The sequence below is a fragment of the Stigmatopora argus genome, chromosome 22, assembly GCF_051989625.1.
Source record: "Stigmatopora argus isolate UIUO_Sarg chromosome 22, RoL_Sarg_1.0, whole genome shotgun sequence".
Classification (NCBI taxonomy): Eukaryota; Metazoa; Chordata; class Actinopteri; order Syngnathiformes; family Syngnathidae; genus Stigmatopora; species Stigmatopora argus.
In genome coordinates, this window is record NC_135408.1 from 4,216,645 (window position 1) to 4,236,596 (window position 19,952).

The 19,952-nt window shown below is 39.8% G+C and overlaps 1 protein-coding gene across 8 annotated transcripts in view; it reads left to right on the plus strand.

Annotated features, from left to right (window-relative positions):
- Nucleotides 1–19,952, plus strand: part of nrg2a (neuregulin 2a) — a 75,576-nt gene that overhangs the window by 51,547 nt on the left and 4,077 nt on the right. For 7 of the 8 annotated variants that reach the window (XM_077591846.1, XM_077591845.1, XM_077591850.1 and 4 more), the window contains 4 exons: nucleotides 11,026–11,146; nucleotides 15,608–15,684; nucleotides 18,580–18,603; nucleotides 19,850–19,952. In XM_077591846.1, coding sequence (XP_077447972.1) covers nucleotides 11,026–11,146; nucleotides 15,608–15,684; nucleotides 18,580–18,603; nucleotides 19,850–19,952 — 325 coding nt within the window. The remainder of the gene's footprint in view (nucleotides 1–11,025; nucleotides 11,147–15,607; nucleotides 15,685–18,579; nucleotides 18,604–19,849) is intronic. The other variant, XM_077591847.1, reaches the window with a different exon arrangement.

A 19,952-nucleotide genomic window follows, 5' to 3' on the forward strand; every position in this document is an offset into this window, starting at 1 on the left:
AAGCGATGTCGTCCACAGCTGTCTTTCATCCCAAACCTCCCATTAGTCCTTTGTGCGCCACCTCCCCTTTTGCATATGAATCGTCGCCGTGTTGCTACCACCCGGAGGGACGTTCCAGAGCACGCAGGTGTGGACCCCAACTGGAAAAAAAACTGTGTTTGCTGATTCACAGGCAGCAGACTCATCCTTTAGTTTACAGTAAAAACAGTGACGTGGGATGTACAGCAAGTGTAGGTGGTTGTGTGGACAAGATTTCATGGAATAGTGTATTGTGTAATAGTGTGGTCTTTGCAGATGGTCTGCAACTGTGAGCGCTAGGCCCAAATATGGAGCTTTGGTATACGCCTTGTGTTTCTGGTACAAGGCTGCAAAGTCTGCCCTTCCTGCGAAATGAAAGCCAGCTGTTGAAGATGACGGCCAATGAAGACATGATACCTCCCAAGCGATGCGATCCGCTTTATGGCGCGTTAGTGTTATCGTAGCTCTGACATCTCATCTCAAAATGGCTATTTTTACGACACTTTAAGAACCTGTGTGCTTTTTTTCCATTTTTGTTTTGTTCTAATGACTGCAAAACATGGCAATCCATAAAAAATAATTTGCCAAAGTGAGAACACATGTTCCATCTGGTCCGAGAACCTGTCCCTTGGAGGTGTGCGATAGATTTCAAGCCATCGGAGCTACTAATTTAAATTTCACACACTGCCTTTAAACCTTTGTGTGGGTTCGCGCCTGAATGTTTCGAGTTAGTGTGAAGGAAATGGAGGGAGCTCGATCAGCGTCACTGTGATACCTAATTGTTCATTAGCAGGACACTTTCTTAAGCTGTAAATGGCTCTTATCAATAGTCGAACAGCACCCTTTTGTGACACGGAGCTGCTCAGATTGAGTGAAGGCATCCTCATATCTCTCTGAAACTGGCACTTCTACAGGAAGTGCCGGATGAATACTAGTGTATTACTATCCACTTGAGCTGCTGCTGCTGTCTGTCAGGAGAGTTTAGACACAGGATGGCAAGAGGGCGAGTGGATCATCGTATCGACCTCAAAGATGTAGGGGGAATTCCCTGCCTCGAACTCAGAGGACGTTGCGTGACCTTACCAAAGCTGTGGGTTGTGCTGGATTGCTTTTTAGTTAATCACATCCAAAACAAGCTGAGGCGTTGATGATTCAGTCACCCAAGACTACTTTGTGGTCTAAAGAAGGGAAGCAGACATCATTCTGCACTATAATAACAGAATTCTTTTAGTTGTGTTAATTCATTAAAAACATGAAATCAGTTCATTGATTGATGCTGAAGTTCAACAAGGGAAATTTAATGAAAATGCTCTTCTCTTTTTTGGAGCATCTTTCCATTCCCAGCTATCGTTGGATGAAAAATAAATGGAAAAACAAATGAGTTGCTGGTCAATATAACAAAACATCTTGAGATAGACCATTTCATGTGATGATTCGATAGGCAAAAAATTACAACAGAAGATCCCTGATATATAGATGTTATTCCCTCGAATACATTAGATAATGTTTGCAGTAACTTGCATGTTTCCCAAAATTTGAGATATGAGTTAAAGACAGAACACCACTGGATGGTGGCATAGAAGGTCACAGTCTCTAACTGGGCATTCCGAATGTGACTCCTCCTCTTTTTTAGGATTTCGGCATCATCTTGTGGTATTAAAGACTTCATACAAATGCCAAATTAAACTACATCAATTAGTTATTTCTCTGAACAACTGACCAATGAATAAAGTTTAATCTAATCTCAAAGGTAGCACGATTCTCATGCCATATTCAAAATGATATCCCTTGTTTCAAAGTCCCCCTTCAATTCCCTCATTAGTTTCAACTATGGAGAGGCAAACCGTTACATAAATTATTTTTATTGCACAATTTCAATTGTTATGGAACTGTGTGTCATGATCATTTATTTTAGAATACTCTTTGCCAAGAACCTATCCTTCAATTAGTCCGTGAAAACTGGTGACAGTAGCAATTATTACTGAAAACATCCACACAAAAAAAAGCTGTTCACTTCAGTGCATGTTGACCAGTTGCCAACTGTTGTCCAACGTCGGCCTTGCTGGTCGCTCCTCGCTGTAGGTTTTAGCCACTCGTGTTTGAGTGTGCTGTGTGCACCGTGTGGCTCTACTGCGGCAGCTGTTGTGCAATCGTGCATTGGGCCGCTCTTTGATTTGACTTGAGAGTCAGAATGATTGAGGGAGGCAAGACCAGGCATATCAGTTATGCGACTGAGACACGGCAACAGACTTCAGGAGTATAAAAGACGGCACAGTGGTTTTGGTAGCTGTGGCAGTCGTGGGTGTTAGATTAATGTTCTAGGTATGGTCCGCTTCAGCCCCAAGTTTGTATTTGTGTACTGAGGTTTCCATTGCGGTGCAAATATTCATTATGGTTGCATTCATAACAACATACACCCATCTAATTCCTCTTTGGTTATTTTTGTCCCATTCATCCTACCTAAGGGACTGTAAAAGAGTACATTAATCCAAATGGGTGTGTTTTGAAAGGGTTACATGGTAGAATTTTCATTTTATTTGATGCTCTTGACATAATTGCCTGTCAAAAAATTTAATCTGCACAGCATGCCAGCCTTTATTTAATATACAAAGGTAAAGTACAGAAACATATTTCCATTAAATCGCCCCCCTCCCACCCCACTCAGATAAATGACAGATCAAAATAATGATGCTTGATCTCTGAAGGGGGTCTGTAGAATAATTTTCTTTCACGTTTTTAAAATGTATTTTCATTGCATTTCACCATCGCCGACATGTTTTTAAGATATTCATTTTTGGGACATAAGTAAAGCAAATTGACCCTCATCTACTATGCGTGCATCATACATCTGCTTCCACCAACCACATTAAAACTAGCATTAGGTTGCACTTTTCGCACCAAACGCTCATTATGTGCTATATATAGCATAATATCTATAATTTAATGCCTATGTGGTTATCTAATACACTGCACATATATAGTTCTCATTTAGAACCTAACTTTACTGGGATTTCCAAATCTTTCTTTCTACTGAAATAGGTTAAGGTCGCTGACCAACCTGCCCTTATAGGCATATATTTCTTTACCATCCAGTATTTTGTGGCTAAGAGAAAAATATTTATAGCTACTCTGTGCTTTCCACTCATTTATTTTGATTCATTTTTTTTGAAGGCTTGTCAGTTTTAGCACATCCCCAAGCTTTTGGAAAGGCATTTACATGAAATAGCAGTACCTGGATCTTTGTTTGCAGAGAATGTGGTGTATCTGTCAGAATGTCATGAGGTCTGCCCACTGTTTTTGCACACATACGTGCCTCCTCCTCCTGTCTGTGGCACATGATTTATACTTTTTATGCTGATAACATTGCTTTTTTTGTGACTGAAAACATGAAATCATAACGAAGTCCAGATGTAAGCGAAGCTGCTTTGCCTTGGTCCTGACGCAGACTCACATTCTGCCTTGTGTTTTGGAGGTTGCGCTCTGTCCAACTGCATTGCAACGGTAAATGGTTGCAATCCAAAATGAAGTAAAAATGAAGACTTTTCATGAATTCAGCCGATGCGTGCCATTTAGCACCGCCAAGCAGATATGTCTTTACAACACAATTTACAGTTTGTGGTCTGCTTGCGACTGATTGTGAGCGCAGTCACGATTGCGGCATGTATGCACACGGTGCCCCAGGAGAAAAAAAACTTTGCAATAGGGACCCCTTTTTTTCATTTTTACGATTTTCCTAGAATTCTTCGGAGAGCGTGGAAAGACAGGCATGTTTATGAAAGTTTCCAGATGGTCCTGTTTGCACCCCCAGCTTTACTTTTCAGTTCTTGGGCCATGAAGAATTAATCAAAGTCAGTGGTAAGCGCTGATGGCTAAACACTGTAGATCTTTAGAACCCAGAGGAGACCTCTCCCCAACTCCAACTCAGATTCGGTCCCTAAGCTACAAAGCCTGGTGAAAGTTGAAACCTGAGCTTCAAAACCAATCAAACTTGGTGAAATCGTAAGCGCGGATAAATAAGCTCTGCCTCCATACTCTTAGCAAGGCACCTGATCACCTCAAGAGGCTAGATGATTTTTTTTGTCTGGGATGAAGCCAAGGGATGTGAACTGGAAAGGAATACTATGATCCTTAACCACTTTGCGGTTTCAGTATTTATAGATAGGTTTTTATATTAAGTATTAAAAAAAGTTCATAAAAATGCCAATATTCATGTTGAAACTCATAAGCAGAAGACAGGAGATAAAAAATGACGGAAATCAGGGCAACACTTCTTTGGCGCTGAATTGGGTGAAGTGAATTTCTACATAGGAGAAGAATGATGCGCCGAATAATAGAAACAGCCAAGAAGGACTTTGTGTTGCCTTTTCCTCTTTCGCATCGTGCACACAAAAACTACACTGAGCCTAGTGCAGGATTGTTTGGATTTTGAATCCGTTTAAAATGACTCCTAAGCGTCTTGAGTCATCTAAGGCATCATATATGAATCTACTGTTCATTACATTAAGAAGGAAGAACTGAACATTTGGAAGACGGGTGTTTCGCTGTATGGGGAAGCCTCCTTGACAGACCAAAACGCCAAGTCGAGGAAGAGTTCCCTCACATAATTCAAGAGAATGGGTGGTTATCTTCCAGAGCACGTTTTTAACATGGATGAGACTGGCCTTCTTGGAAGAGGCTGTCTTTCTTTAGTATTCAAAGATGAACTGAAAGTGCGGATCATCATCATGTGTGGGAATGGTGCTGTTGGCTTCATGTTAAGCCAGGCTTAATCTACAAATTCGACCGTCCTCATGGTTTAAAAAATCAAGAACAAAGCCTCGCTGCCTGTCTGATGGATGAGCAACCGGAAAGCCTGGATCACGAAAGCCCTCACAAACGACTGGTTCTTAAACCCGAACGCGAAGCTGTATCTCGCTGAATGGGAGCTGTCCTTCAAGCTCCCATTAACCTGTGCTTTTGGATTTATATCAAGCAGAGAGGAACTAACTATTTCACTGTGAGTACAGTATTTAAAGTATTGACATTTTTTATATATAGATTTTATTTAGATATTAATACCTTAGTCTTTTCATATACTTATAACTAATGTTTAATAAATACACTTTGATATTTGTACTAGTGTACTTGTATTTTTGTATAGGCGCGAAAACATGGAGTATGGTAGTAGTAATAATAGGGGTAATCCTACTAGTTTTTTGATTATTGTGGCAATGTCTGGACTACATTATTTGTGAAATTCGAGGGATTATTGGACATCCAAAAAGTCTATTGTTGGCTTCATCGGCACTTTTTTACCTCTTGAGGACGAATGGCAGACAAGATTAAAGTGGAATCTCTGGAGACACTGTGACAAGCCAAAAGAAGCAGACAGAAGAGGATTGTTTCAAACAAAGCTCTTAATTTTGAATTATGACAGCGCTATTCTTGTTCACAGTGTGGCTCGCTCTTGTGCTTTCCATAATTATCACCGAGGATAGAAAAGCGAACACTGCTGTGGTTGACATCGCTAACTGGAGAAGCTCCAAAGTGACAGCGTGTTTGCTTTGGGAGATAAATAGTTTGCAATTAATATATCTGTCCCTTTGGATGTTGACTTTTTGCTGGATCTGCAACAACATGAGAAATACATCGAACTATTTCTCGGACAAGTGTGAAAAATCCCAGCCAAACAGCTGATCGATGCAGGTGTGTTTGTATTGGAACAACTTTCTGCAAGAAACAATTGTATCTGTTCACTGAAGCCTCACCATACATATCTCACTTTGCACAATGGTAAAGCAAAACAACATAAGCAATTCAGGATATTAATTTAAAGCTTGCAATAACCATTATTTCATAAGAAATGCAAAGACACTTTAAACAAAATACTTAAAGCTTGCCAGATAGCTTACTGATGAAAAACAAAGTTATGCACCTGAATGGCTATCACATAACACCATGAACATGAAAATGCTAGTTGATTGATGAAATGGGCATTTAGCAATGACGGAATAAGATATGGCTACTTTAGAAATATTAGTATTTTTCTAATGTATATTTAATTTTTGCTTAACATTAGTGCATTGTGAGAAAATTAAATCTATGGTATGTTAACTAATCTACTATTGCTGTACACCTCACTTTGAATAAATATAGCCTGATGGCTCTGCAATCAGTCCAGGGGTATAACGCCTCTTGGCAAGTCTTTAAAAAAAAGAAGAAATTATATCAAATAAAAATGCTAATAGCTCAGAACTCGTAAAACACAACAATATAAATCAGCCAATGAAAAGTATAGTTTCCGTTTTCCACACCTCAAACCTTGACTTGGCATTAATTCTTACCAACGATGGGTGGAAAATACTTTTCATGTCATCATCCTGTGTCAGTGTTTGTTTTATAAGTGTAATTGGAAGACTCAAGAGATGTCAAACTAGTGGGATTAAAATTGAATACTTACTGTGCATTGACAAATTGTAACACTCTGCCAATACATGTTTTCCACTAAATCCGTTTTTGTTTTAAATCTAGGATTGCACTTATAGCTTCTTTTAACTTTTTAATGACTTTTATGCTTCATTTATTTTAGTTAGTCATTTAGTAGATGACAAGGATATAAAGCTAAATTATATTATGTATTTTAACCGATCAATCTGTTTTTTACAGATCACCCTTAATTCACTTTCTTCTAGTCTATTCCCAAGGACATGTCTTGCCAATGAAATTTGGACTATATATTGCCAGAATGTCAAACAAATTAGATGATACTGAAGGTAAATAATCTGGAAGAAGTAGACATACTCTGCATAAACACCCTATTGTTTGGATGGAACCTAGTCACATCGTGACAGTATTGACATCTAGTCAGTGCATTCAATCTGTTTTGGTAACCAAAACCAACACTGAATCACATTGAGTCCTAGGGCCACTTCTTAAACTGAGAATGTACACGCAAAACAGGGCACGGGGGCACACCACGCCATGACTTGTTCCAAAAAGAATTTTCGCATTCAATTCAACCGATGATATCATTCATTAATCCCTTGCGGTGTAACGAGATCATGTTTTGTTGCTACGCTAAAGCTGCAACGCCACTTCTCTCATCTCATCTCATTTTCTGAACTGCTTTATCATCATTAGAATCGCGGGGGGTGCTGGAGCCTATCCCAGCTGACTCCGGGCCAGAGACGGGGGACCGTGACCGGACGTTTCTTCGAAAGACGTTTGGTCCCCGGACGTTTGGTCCCCGGACGTTTGGTCGACCGGACGTTTGGTCGACCGGACATTTGATCGACCGGACGTTTGGTAAAACGGACGTTTGGTAAAACGGACGTTTGGTAGAACAGCCGTTTGGTCGCCGGGTTCGCTCGCTGTCAAAATTTACTGTTGATATTTTGATATTAGATATTTAGATATTAAACTTACTCTCTCTCTCTCATGATTATAATTTTGAGCGCTGGTTTCAACAGTAACAACCAGGCACCTAAATGCCCGTTCTACCAAACGTCCGTTCTACCAAACGTCCGGTCAACCAAACGTCCGGTCGACCAAACGTCTGGGGACCAAACGTCTTTCGACGAAACGTCCGAGTACCGCGGGGGACACCCTGATTCGGTGGCCAGCCAATCGCAGGACACAAGGAGACAGACAACCATGCACACTCAACGCCACTTCTCGATTGTTACAATTACTTTCCCCATTTGGACATTCATGCGACACATGTGAGGACCGAATTCCATTGATGACGAAATTTAAGATTAATCTTCCATAAAGCTCTTCTTTATGAAGGATATGGTGGTGAGGAGCTTATCTCTGATGACTATTTGCAAAAACATAGGTACACCCTGAACTGTGATGAGATGAATAACCATTCACACTCGCAACCATACTGAAGGGTAATTTCTCTTGTTAGTCTGTATCCTTGTACTCTACTCTGTCTTTCCATCTCAACCCAATCAGTCAAGGCAGATGCTGGTCCCACAGAGCTTGGGTTCTGTTCAAGGTTACTTCCTCAGAGGGAGTTTTTCCCCTTACCTTCTTCGCCAAATGCTTGTTCATTTGGTTTTCTTATTTACATACGTAATGTATGGGGAATGTGATTTTTGATCGGTTTCAAGTCTGAAGTGATCTTAGTGCAGATATTTATAACTGTCATGCATATTGACTTTTTTTTTTACCTTGCTAAATTCATCCATTCAATCTTCCATTTTCAACACCGCCTGATTAGGATCGTATAGATATCATTAATCATGATGGGAGGGGTGTTTCAGTAGTAGAGCAGTTGTCCAACCCGTAGGTTCTGGGTTCGATTTTCTGCCTTGGTGACCTTGACCAAGTATACTACATGAAGATACTGTACTGATGCTCCATCATCAATAGATAATTAAGGATATAGTGTCAAATCATTTTGAGTGCCTTCAAGGTGGAAAAGCACTCTAGTCCAAGTCCAAGTTAAATACAGGATAATTTATCTTTTAATTTTAGTTGTGTATATGAAAGTTCAGTTCTTCAGTAATTGAAGATGCACAAATTCCAACTGCAGTTGTTCTGCTTTTGGTAGATTTGTAGTTTTAATTTTTTTGTTATCTCCTCACAAAATAAAACAAAGAACAATAACAAAACAACTAAATTCTTCAGAGTTACTGCAAGACTGTACAAAAGTTTTACTGGCTTCTTTGATGTTTAAGCCAACATGTCATCACCCAAACATGGCAGGAAGTTATTTTTTTCAGAGGTAAGGAGCGGAATGCAATTAATTTGCCCTCAGAGCAGTTTGCCTGAGGTAAGAGGCGGAGGGGCGGGCACTGAGTGATGTGTTCATTCATGACAAATATTACCCATAATTCTCACCATGATTATCACTTGTCATATTTAGGAATGAGACAATAGTTTCAGCACACCTTGATGACTGCTATTTTATTTGAAGGTTTTTAAATGTGTTTTTTATACACGGTTGGGTAACACATTTGAATGGTGAATGCTTGAAATGATGTTTATTAGGGAAAAAAAAAGAATTGTGCTCTTAAATGTGTGCTTGATCATAGATTTTTACTCCATAATACTGATTGTTCTGATTTTTAGCAAAACATTTGCTCATAATTCAGTGTTGCCAGGCTGCAGAACTGTGTAGTAATTAAAAACAAGAAGTGATGCAGAATTAAAAAGAAAAATTAGAAACTAACTGAGGAATATATTGAAAGCTAATAACTTAAGGTGTGTTATTTGTGGCGGTATTGCGTATTGTTCAATGATTGTGCGCATCTGCAATTTATTAGAGCTCGCAAAAAGCAAATTAACTAATGACGACTCGAATGGACGTGTAAACGGTAAAAGTGGACAATTTCGGATTATGGGATTAGTGCTGGATATACATTGACGCAGGTTATGGCCAAATAAGCTATGACAGTGAAATGACCAGATTTTCAAACGTCGCCTTGATCCTTTCCGAGTGAGGTTTATATGTTTTGTGTCTCCCTGTGATTAATATATTTATTTTTACATCTTTTCGCACTCAGTCTACCCAACATGTAAACAATATTTTAATTATCTCTATAATCACCCCTGGTTAAATGTTTTTATTACCTTTTTGGATTGCATCTTTTGCCTATTTTTTATTTTTATTTTAAATGACTGGTTGTTTATACAATGTTTTTCAGCTTTTTGACTGATCTTTTTATGAGTGGTTTTACAAGCCAGAGAGAGGTCAGGTGTGAGCGACGATAAGGGAGTTGCCATAAACTCTTTCATCAATCAATTTATTCTTGTCAAAAGATTGAAAGGATACAACGTCATTATGCAGTTACACACAGGTGGTTAAGAAAAAAACACTGGCTTTTCAACGTTATTTTTTGTAGAAAATCCCGATAACGGCGAAAACGGCTTTTGTAAGCAGTGAAAAGAGCTGATGTAACAAATGTGATCTTGTGACATCTCATCCTAATGGCAAAGAGCACACATCGCAGGTCCAACTGAATTCACTCCAAACGCGCTTTCCAGCTGTTGAATTAGATTTATTGTCCTTGCGCTGAATTTGCTGTCGGAAATTTTCCAAGTCCCCCCAACAAACTGTCACAATCGACTAAATTGCTAGCAGCGCCTGACAGCAGGTAAATAGCCGCCATCGCATGTCATAATGCAGCACATCTTTCACATGCCTGACCCTCCAATCTTCCCCATTCAACCCCCCTCCGCACCCCCCTTTGCCTTCAAACGATGCAACTCCTGATTAGCAGCCTTCACCCCGAACGTATTCTGTCTGTTCAGCCAGGGGGGATTAAGTGCAGATACATGACATTTCGGGCCATTCCAAGGATCTGAGTCAGCGCATAAACAACTCCTACGCTATGTCAGGGAAATATTTATCTTTGCTCGTACAACTTCTCAGGCTAGTGTCAACACTGCTGAGAGACACAATTATACTCGTTGTTGGGGAAACTACAGCAAGAGCTGGTGGAAATAGTGGAAAAAAAAAGGTTACGTTTTTTAAATTGATGTTATGCGAGTGATGTATGTCGCAAACTGTGTATTCTTATTAGGGTCTCTTTGATATCCTCAATAATTCTAAAATAATATGACTGTCTTTGTCAGTTCTTGTGATTTAGTTTCTCATATTTTATTAAAGTTTTTTTTTCATTCGTTTAATTTTGTAAGTCGGATAAACAATGTGTGTTCCTTCGTGGAGTATTCCGCTCCCCCTGAGAGCAGTTCTGTCGTATTTATAATTTAGTATGTTGTTTTTAATCTTTAAGTGACATTTCCAAGCTTTTATGTATAATTTATTTGATTTCTTTTTCTACCCTTTTTTTTCCGGACATTATGACTTTATATGTACTATTAAAAACAATAGAGTTCAGATCCTTTTGAACTGTCAGTCATTGGCAGCCAATGAGGAATAGCGTTCTAGAACGGCAAAGCACTGTAAAAGTGGTTCATTTTTAGAGCAGATGTGGTTTGTCTATCACCGACAATGGCAGCCAATTACTTAATTTACATGAAAATCCCTAATTATCTCTTTTCTTTCCTTCCTAGTAACCACAACACTATCTCCAGGCTCAGGCCACACCAGAAGATGCAACGACACAGAAAAGGGCTTCTGTGTGAATGGCGGTGACTGTTACTTCATACATGGTATAAACCGGCTTTCTTGCAAGTAGGTTATCTATTTTCTTTCTCTTTTTTCTTCATTGTTTTGAAATGCAAATCACATTTCATGACAGCATTTTAGGTATTCATCACCGCAAGAATCAGCTTTTTTCCTGCTGTTTGTGTTTTGGCTTGTTTTGTTGAAAGCAATTAATTCCTGTCGTTCTTTTTTTTCCAACAGCAGCAACCCATCAGATGAAAATGCTGCTTAACTTACCACCTGTTGTGTATTGCGGTATCGGCCCGGTCATCCTTTTAAGTCTCGTTTAGCGTAGTGCTGTGCGTTAAAAGCTCTTTTGAAAACGACATGTGTGTGTAGCAAGGAGCAAATATTTATACCTATTAGAGGCCCCCAATGAGGTAAATAGAGGCATTGCTTATATCTAGTCCTCTCAAAGGGGATCATGACACCATGGCTAAAGTGTGTTTTCCATGAAGGAGCCCGTTAATATCCTAAAAACAACTTCAATACTGCAGTTTAGATTAACGTTGCAATTGTGAGTCAAGCAATTAAGATTCCTGAACTCTGAAAATATAATAACAAAAACTGTAAAAGTAATCCATCCCAGGGTCAACATGTCGCTTGTCGTTTTAACCTTTTACAAGCTGTAGTGGCAGTTTTTGAGTGAAATTTAGATACACTATTAACTCTTTTATTGTCAGCCTAGCTATATGATAGTGTCTTGTGATTGGAAAACATGATGTGCAGTGAGATTTTTTATTTATTTATGAAAGATGGATAGCTTGGCCCTGCAAAAGTGGAGCAGCTCTGCTTTAGCACCGTTTTTTTGCCCTAGTTTTGTTAGCCCGTTCAATATCCAATCCAATCCAATCCGTTCCAGCTAATAAAAGCCTGTCTTGCACTTGAAACACACACTACGAATCCTCTCTTGTCATGGGAGTTAAATATCAGGTTGCATGTTCCCTTGGACCATACATCACTATATCAAGACTTCTTAGTCCCTTGTGATGGAGGAGCGGCAACAATGGTGCAACTCCAGCGCTCAGTTCCCCCCCGAAAGGACGACTGCTGGACGAGCAATGCGGATATGGCCGTAACAGCCGTTCAATACGCTATGTACAAATTGGAGGCAGCAATAACTCAATTGCTGTAGCTAATTCACTCACGGCCCCGGGGCACAGCTCCAGAAGAGTTGGATAATGCAGTGAAGGCGCGCAAGGGATTTGTTGCCCCCACAGCCATCTCATTCAATATAGGCCAGACATCAGTGAGTATTACTCACTGGCCAAACAAGTGGTGCAGACAGCTCAGCCTACATTCATGCCCAATTATTCACTCTTGTGGATAAAGTTTTTCAAATGGGAGCAAAGGTTAAGATATGAGCCGTGAGCGACCATTCTTTTAGTTACTTTCACCTCACAAATGAAGTACTAATTGGAGCCTTGCCCTGTTGAACATACCATTAAATGGAATCCCTATAATGTAGTATGTCAAGAGCTACAAAAACATATTACTTGGTCAAAACGAATGGGATGTGTACCACTGTCATTGGCTGGCAATGGGTTAATGGAGTGTCTCAAGAGACGAGGGTTGATTCAAATCAAATTAAAAGCCTTTATTGTCATCATACACAGCTGCGTATAACAAAATTGGTGGTGCTACTCCAAGCTTTTCAAAGTATGTTTTCCAAGTTAAAAAAAACATAAATAGTAGTATAAAAGTATAAAAAGTCACATCCCGGCTAGGTGAATTCTAAAATAATAATAATAATAATAATAATCGGACATAGGCCCTGTCATCAACATCAACAACAAAAGCCTAATTGTCATCACACCCACAAACTGCGTATGACGAAATTGGTAGTGCTTCTCCATAAGGTGCGTTTTCTCGGCAAAAGACCCAAATAAGTTATAGTTTCGGACTCGTAATTTGGCATTCTGCCGTTATGGACACATCGCATCACCCCCCGAGCAGATCACTTACCTCTCACTGTCTTTCCCTTACCTTCACTCAGCCAGTAGGAGGCAGATCACCGCCCAAACGTCTTTTCATATGACCTCACCCCGAAGTTATTACACAGAAGGGATTGTGTGTTGCGTTCCCGCTAGTTTAGAGTCCTGATGGATGTGGGGAAAAACTGTCCTTAAGCCTATTTGTCCGTACTTTGTGGGACCTATAGCATCTGCCAGAGGGCAGCAGCTGGAACAGATTGTGACCAGGGTGGTATGGGTCCCCGATGATGTTCCTGGCTCTGCTGAGGTAAAGAGGGCTGGCAATGTCATCCAGTGAGGGTAGAGAGCAGCCGATGATCTTCTGGGCAGTGTTGATCACTTTCTGCATGGCCTTTTTGTCTGCCGCCGTGCTTCCAGCGTACCACACTGTAATGCAGTATGCCAGGATGCTCTCCACAGTGGCTCTATAAAAGGTTACCAGAAGCTTAGTGTCCAAGTTGTTCCTGCTGAGTATCCCCAGGAAATGGAGTCACTTCTGGGCCTTCTTCACTCCTGGTAGACCAGGAGAGCTTGTCCGTGATGTGGACCCCCAGGAATTTGAAGGACTGGACCCTGTCTACGCATACTCCATTTATGAGGAGTGGGGCCAGATCTGTGCTGCGTTTGCGAAAGTCCAGAATTATTTCTTTAGTTTTCGTGGTGTTTAGTGGTGTGAAATTGTTCACCGAACATCACGAAGACAGTTTGTTGACATCATCTCTGTAGGCCAACTCATCCCCTCCTGAGATGAGTCCGACCACAGTGGTGTCATCGGCAAATTTGATGATGGAGTTAGACTGGTCTGCTCTGTAATATTAACATTATTTATTATGATGCCTGTAGAATTGACCTGAAGTACAGTACAGTCCATAATTGCCAGCTATTCAAAAAAGGCAGTCCCTGTCAGGTGGGGGATTCCTCAACTTACGATTGAGTTCCGTTTCTATGCTGGTGACGTAACTCAAATTTCCAGACTATAAGTCACACTTTTTTCATAGTTTGACGGGGACTGCGACTAATGTTTGTTTTTTTTATGTGACCACGAAAGCCATTATGGTTCTCCCGGGAGGTGTTGCGTGAATACAGTAAATCGCTAGCCAATGACCTTTTGTTGGACTGCTGGTCTCATTGTGAATCAAAGTGGAATGTTGGTGCTCCTAAAAGAGCAACTGCTCATCCTAACAGGACTTTAATGAGAAAGGATGGCTCATGCTAAAAGGACCATGATGATGGTGAAGTGTTTAGTTATGAAAACATAGTGCACTTCCCAACATGGAAAAAAACTGCACTTTACGTGCATGCAAAAAGAGTTGAAATCTTTTCAATGGTCGTTCGAAATGTTCAATGTTTCAATATCTTTCTTGAGCTTGAAAAATGGCATCATTTAGAATCTAGCACACAAGTCGAGCTTTAAGCTGTGAACAGATGTCTAGAGAATGAATTAGCATTTGTCCACGTTAGGTTTTGCCGCACAGAGTTCCAATTGATGTATTGATTAGCTTCAAAGCACTGCAATGATCTCTTCTTTTTTCCCCATTAGGCCAAAAGAGAGAGTGCTTATGTGTTAGCGTAATGTAGACGAGCATCTTATCACATTTTTTTGGTCTTAATTTCATTGAAATCCAACATTCTCATTGATTGCTGTGCAAAGATTTTTATATGTCTTAACTTGGTGCTTTTTTCCAGATATGGATGTGTACAGTGTTCAATCCTTGCATTTTTTTTAACTGAAAATCTTTTGGCATGTATTTTTTTTGCAAAATCTGGAAAAGAATTAGCATATGAAAACATAATGAGACCGTGTCCCATGTCATCGAGTTTGAGTGACATTCTGTTATTTGTTGTCAAGGTAAGGAGATTGAAAAATGCGTCCTGGCTGCTAACATGGAAAATCCTACCTTGAAATTTCTGTCAAATTGCATCACATCAGCTTGACTATGTTGTGCTCATACTGTAGCTAAAAGGAGTTCAAGTTTCATCCAAATTCAGATTTCCTTCTGGATCCAAGGGAACCAAATGTTAATACCACATTTTTGCACGTATTGACTTCACAGATGACAAATGTTTTAACTTTGGCAGGGGTCTGTTTAATGTCATTTTGGGGGAGCATCATTCTGTGGCCTCACAAATTCACATGGACACTTTTGTAATCGTGTATTGAGACAAATCACTGTTTAAAAGTGATTCCAAGCAGTGCCTTTTCGTGTGTGGGCAATTGAAAAGGACGCTGGTCTGCTCAAAACGACCTTTGACGTGACTTACTATTTTAAGAATGTTACGATTACAAAAGAAATATTTCTATGATAATACTTTATTTTTTACACATTGCATTAAAAAACACGTTATGTTTAACCAAAACACAATCACATAACGTTGTTTGATAAGACATTCTAAGTAAAGTCAATCTTCCCTTTTTCGTTTTTGTACAATATGAATTCATATTTCCATATTTCAACTTGAATGCTTTTTTTGGATGCTTTTTCCCCCTCGTTAACACCTGTGTGCTCCTTCCCAGATGTCCCGACGGATACTTTGACCCGCGATGCTCAAAGAATGAACCTCTGCGGTTGCGCATGCCCAATCCTTTCAAAAGTATGTTCACTTGATTTGAGCAGCTGAGAACTGAGACACAGTTGTCACTGGATTACCTCCGCGGACTCCCGCCGAAACACCCACGCTACTCCTCCGTGCACCCGCCCACCAACACGCGATCCTCTTCCTTCTCTTCCTCTTCCTCCCCCTTCTCAGGTCAACGGCCACTCGGGCCGTGCACGGTGGTGTCACCCACGGGAACGCTCGGGCTCTACTGTCTATTACTCGAGGCGTTGTTCTAATTCATTCTCTCCCACCCTCCCCTCCCTCTCTCCCCCACCACACCCTCATTCTTGCGCAATCTCCCGCTATCCACTACCCTCCTCTCCCTCCCCTTCTTTTTGTGGCTTTCAGGTGTCCAAATGACTTTACTGGTGATCGGTGTCAAACCTACGTTATGGCACGTTTCTACCGTATGTCAACTTCCTCTTCTGTCGGACTACCCTCGAGTCACGTGCATGCGTAGCCTAGACATTCGGCTCCTGAAACTGCGCCCAATATTTGTGTGTCCAGACCCATAGATAACCAGGCCATTGTCTTGTCTATTGTGTGTTCTGCATGTCCCGTCCTGTTCTGTATTGTCATTACATTTCAGGATAACCCAATAGACTTTTGTGCAAAGACAGCCGAATGTACTTCATCATACGACACTCGTTTGGTACAGGTACTAATAATGCTTTCTCGTTTTAAGTGGTGTCTGTTAAGAGCAGGTTTCCACCGAGCAGAACAATTCCGTTTAGTTCAGTGCCTCACCGTTAAGATACAAATTGGCTTCGGAATGATACAAATACTTGAAACAGACTTATTTTCATGTATTGCTTTTCTGTTAAAAAAAAGAATATTTCTTCACAAGAACAGAAATTTATTTGGAAGAACACAAAGCACTCCAGAGAAAGGCTCAAAGCTATTATTTATGGGTAATGGTAACCACATTACTCGTGTCTGACCGTATCTCCTTCCTTTCCATTTACAATGTCATATATCACAGAGAGGACACACAAAGTGCTTTACACGGTTTAAATAGTCAAAACATAGCTATCACTGACAAACTACATTTACCCTTGTTTCTGATTTGCACCATACCACTTGGTTGGAAAAGTGTCTGTTTTTATTTATTTATTTTTAATGACAACTTTCCTAGGAATTCAACTCACAATATTATACCATAGTTTGCACCATTAAACATTACCTACACCAAATTCAATGTAAATTTATAGAAGGGCCATCTATTAGATCATTGCTTCTGTACAGTATCCTATCTGGATAAAACATAGTTTTACTTGTGTAATCTAAGCATGGCCAATCAAAATCCGGTCGAATCAGACTTTACTGAGAGCTAGTTCGCACCCACTGAGATGCAGTAAAGCACTTTAAAAGTACTGGTTTTATAAATTATCACCATTTATCTCGGAAAAATCAGTGTTGACAGTTTAACAATGTTTTATGAAAAGTAACTCACTCAGGAAATGGTGACACATTTTCCTTTTAATGCCAATATTACATGATAATGCATAGTAATAATCAAGGCTCCTTAAATCATTTAGCTTCATGCCCACATGGTTGAAAACTGGCCGTTTGCCCTCTTCACATTGATTGATAGTTGTTCTCCACTGTTCATCCTATAGTAAAAGTAGTGCACCCTGTTTAGCGTTGTCGTTTTTATCAGAACAAAACGTGGTGTGTGGGAGAACCAAACGCTCTCTGCATTCAATTTAAGCTTGCTGCAGCTGTGCCGCGGAATCAAGGACAGAATTGATCTCTGGTTCTCATCCAGCTGTGTGAACACATTCCGGGATTTAGCAACTTTTTGGGAGCTTGAACTATTGCGTGGAGCCCTTTTGGAAGTTCCATGTAATTAAGTCTCATTGACTGCCATTGTCTGCGATCTTTAATCCCTTTTGAATGAGAGGAGATGGCAGAAATTTGCTAGAAACAGATTAGACATTCATCGCCGTCATATAAAGTGAATGATTTAATATTATTTTAGAAGAATATTCCACATTAAAAAAACCAATGCTCTTACGGCGAGGTTCCACTTTAATGCAATGTGAGTTTTCAAAGTAAAGCCACTGTTTAACCAATATATTACAAAGATGACTATTAACCTGTGGCTCATCAAACAAGCTGATCTATAGTTAAAATACTGCTCTTGGAAAGTCATATTTGAGCATGATGGATGTAGCGATTAGCCTTCCAAGTCAACTTTTAAAATAGTGTTGATATTTCACATTTTTCTACACCAAATTATGACAATGAATCACGTTTAATCCCGACGTGTGCGCACCAGAGAGGCACACATACAGGCACGCGCCCACATTTGTACTCATAATCATTCCATACTTAAAGACCTGCTTCCTGCAGGGGCACCACCCTTCCCCAGGAGATAACCCATAAGAGAATGCCTTCTGCTCCTCTTAGCTTTACATGAACGTGCTGTCGTAAGAACATGTTTTGACAGAAAATCCCCAAAAATGAACTCATTTAGTGCAACCTTCCACATAAGTATAGTTATTCTTATTTAGGGCAATTGTTTCCATCATGGTACGATACGCGTGTTTGAACTTGTCCCTTCAAGGGATGGGTGTGTTTGGAATTTTTTTTATTTTTTTTATGCAAAGCTGAAAAACTGAGCCACGTCGACGTGTAATCTCACTTTATGTCACGCATGAAAAGTATCAATGCATTAAGCTTCGTATGTTAGCTTTAGATCAAATAATTTGACTTTTTTGTTTGTGTGTTGCATGCCATCCCATCGTTAAATGTCACTAACAATGTCTTCAAGTTACTAGCTTCAGTTTTAACTCTGTGTTTGGAGGTGCCTCTTTCATAATCTGCTGTTTTGTTTCTCTTTTTTGTTTGTGTTTACTTCCGACTGTCAACTGTCTACAATGGCAGATCATCTTGGAATTGAATTTATGGGTATGGAACAATCCCTTTTAATTCCTAGTCGTGCATAGATACTAAAAGGACAAAGAAAAAAAAAGCAATTCATTTTGACATGCATCCAATCCATCTGTGGTGTGACTTGTCAATCCTAGCGTCCCCTCGATTAACCAATCAGTGTCCGCTCTGGTCAGACGTAATGTCACTCGTTAGGGTGTTCGAACCCTACAACTGATTCTCCATCAAACATGATTAACATGGATGCCATCACCTGCACCCCTCGAGTCGACCGTCTGACTCACGCTGCCGCATTTTCCCGTTTTGATTCCTCATTCCATCTTTAACAAGCATGACATATCATGTTTGTATCTGCCAGATGCCTTTCAACTCTAGCCTGCTTTCTCTTTGCATATGCCGCCCCTTACTATTACTTATAGAGATTTAATACCTGTGTATTGCCTCACTCTCTCATAAGTGGAAATTTGCCTATCAAGTATAAAAAGTATGCCCTGTTTGATTGATCTTTTATAGAGTAGTTGTTGATATGAGCATGCAGTGCTATATTTAGAGCCTACAGTTACGGTTTGCTTCTGTTTGCTGCTATTTCCATCCTTCTTTTGACAGCTCACATTTTCTTCAAGCTTTTCCAGAAAAGTACTTCAGTGGTTTGAGGGTGAAATGAACACTAGCAAGTGAATTTACGCATGGTGGGGTTGTGTTCTCGTGAGAATTGAGGAAAGAATTGGACCTAAAATTGGACATTTTATCACTTTTCAAAATGGTCTCCTTTGACACATGGAAACATTGCCATTTTCCTTTGTTAAAATACATTTAAAAATGTATTTTATATTTGTTGCATATAGGTCATGACTTTATCATGGCGGAATATGCCGTCATTTATCTTTTTATATTAAATCATCTTACCATGAGAGGAGTAATGATAATTGTGGTTCAAATTTAATTATCACTGAAAATAACCCATTGTACCAAAATGAAAACCATTGACCATAAAAATGTGTTGTCAATTGGCTTGAGAGAGTATTCAAGAATTAAAAAAAAATGTATCATACTATTCCAAAATGATGCAAACTAAGTAGGGACTGAACTCTTCTCTGGAAAAGCTCCCTAGTTTTAATTTTATTTATATGATGATTTAACACGTGAACAGCCAGGGATGCTAAAACATTGATAAATATGCAGTTTAAAAGTGGAAGCTGCTCATATAAAAAAGCTCACTATCTGACTTTTGTCACTGTGTATTTGTACTGTGTTCTGTGGATAGAGGCAGAAGAACTCTACCAAAAGAGAGTCCTGACAATCACGGGTATTTGTGTGGCCCTGTTGGTGGTGGGCATCGTCTGTGTGGTTGCCTACTGTAAAACCAA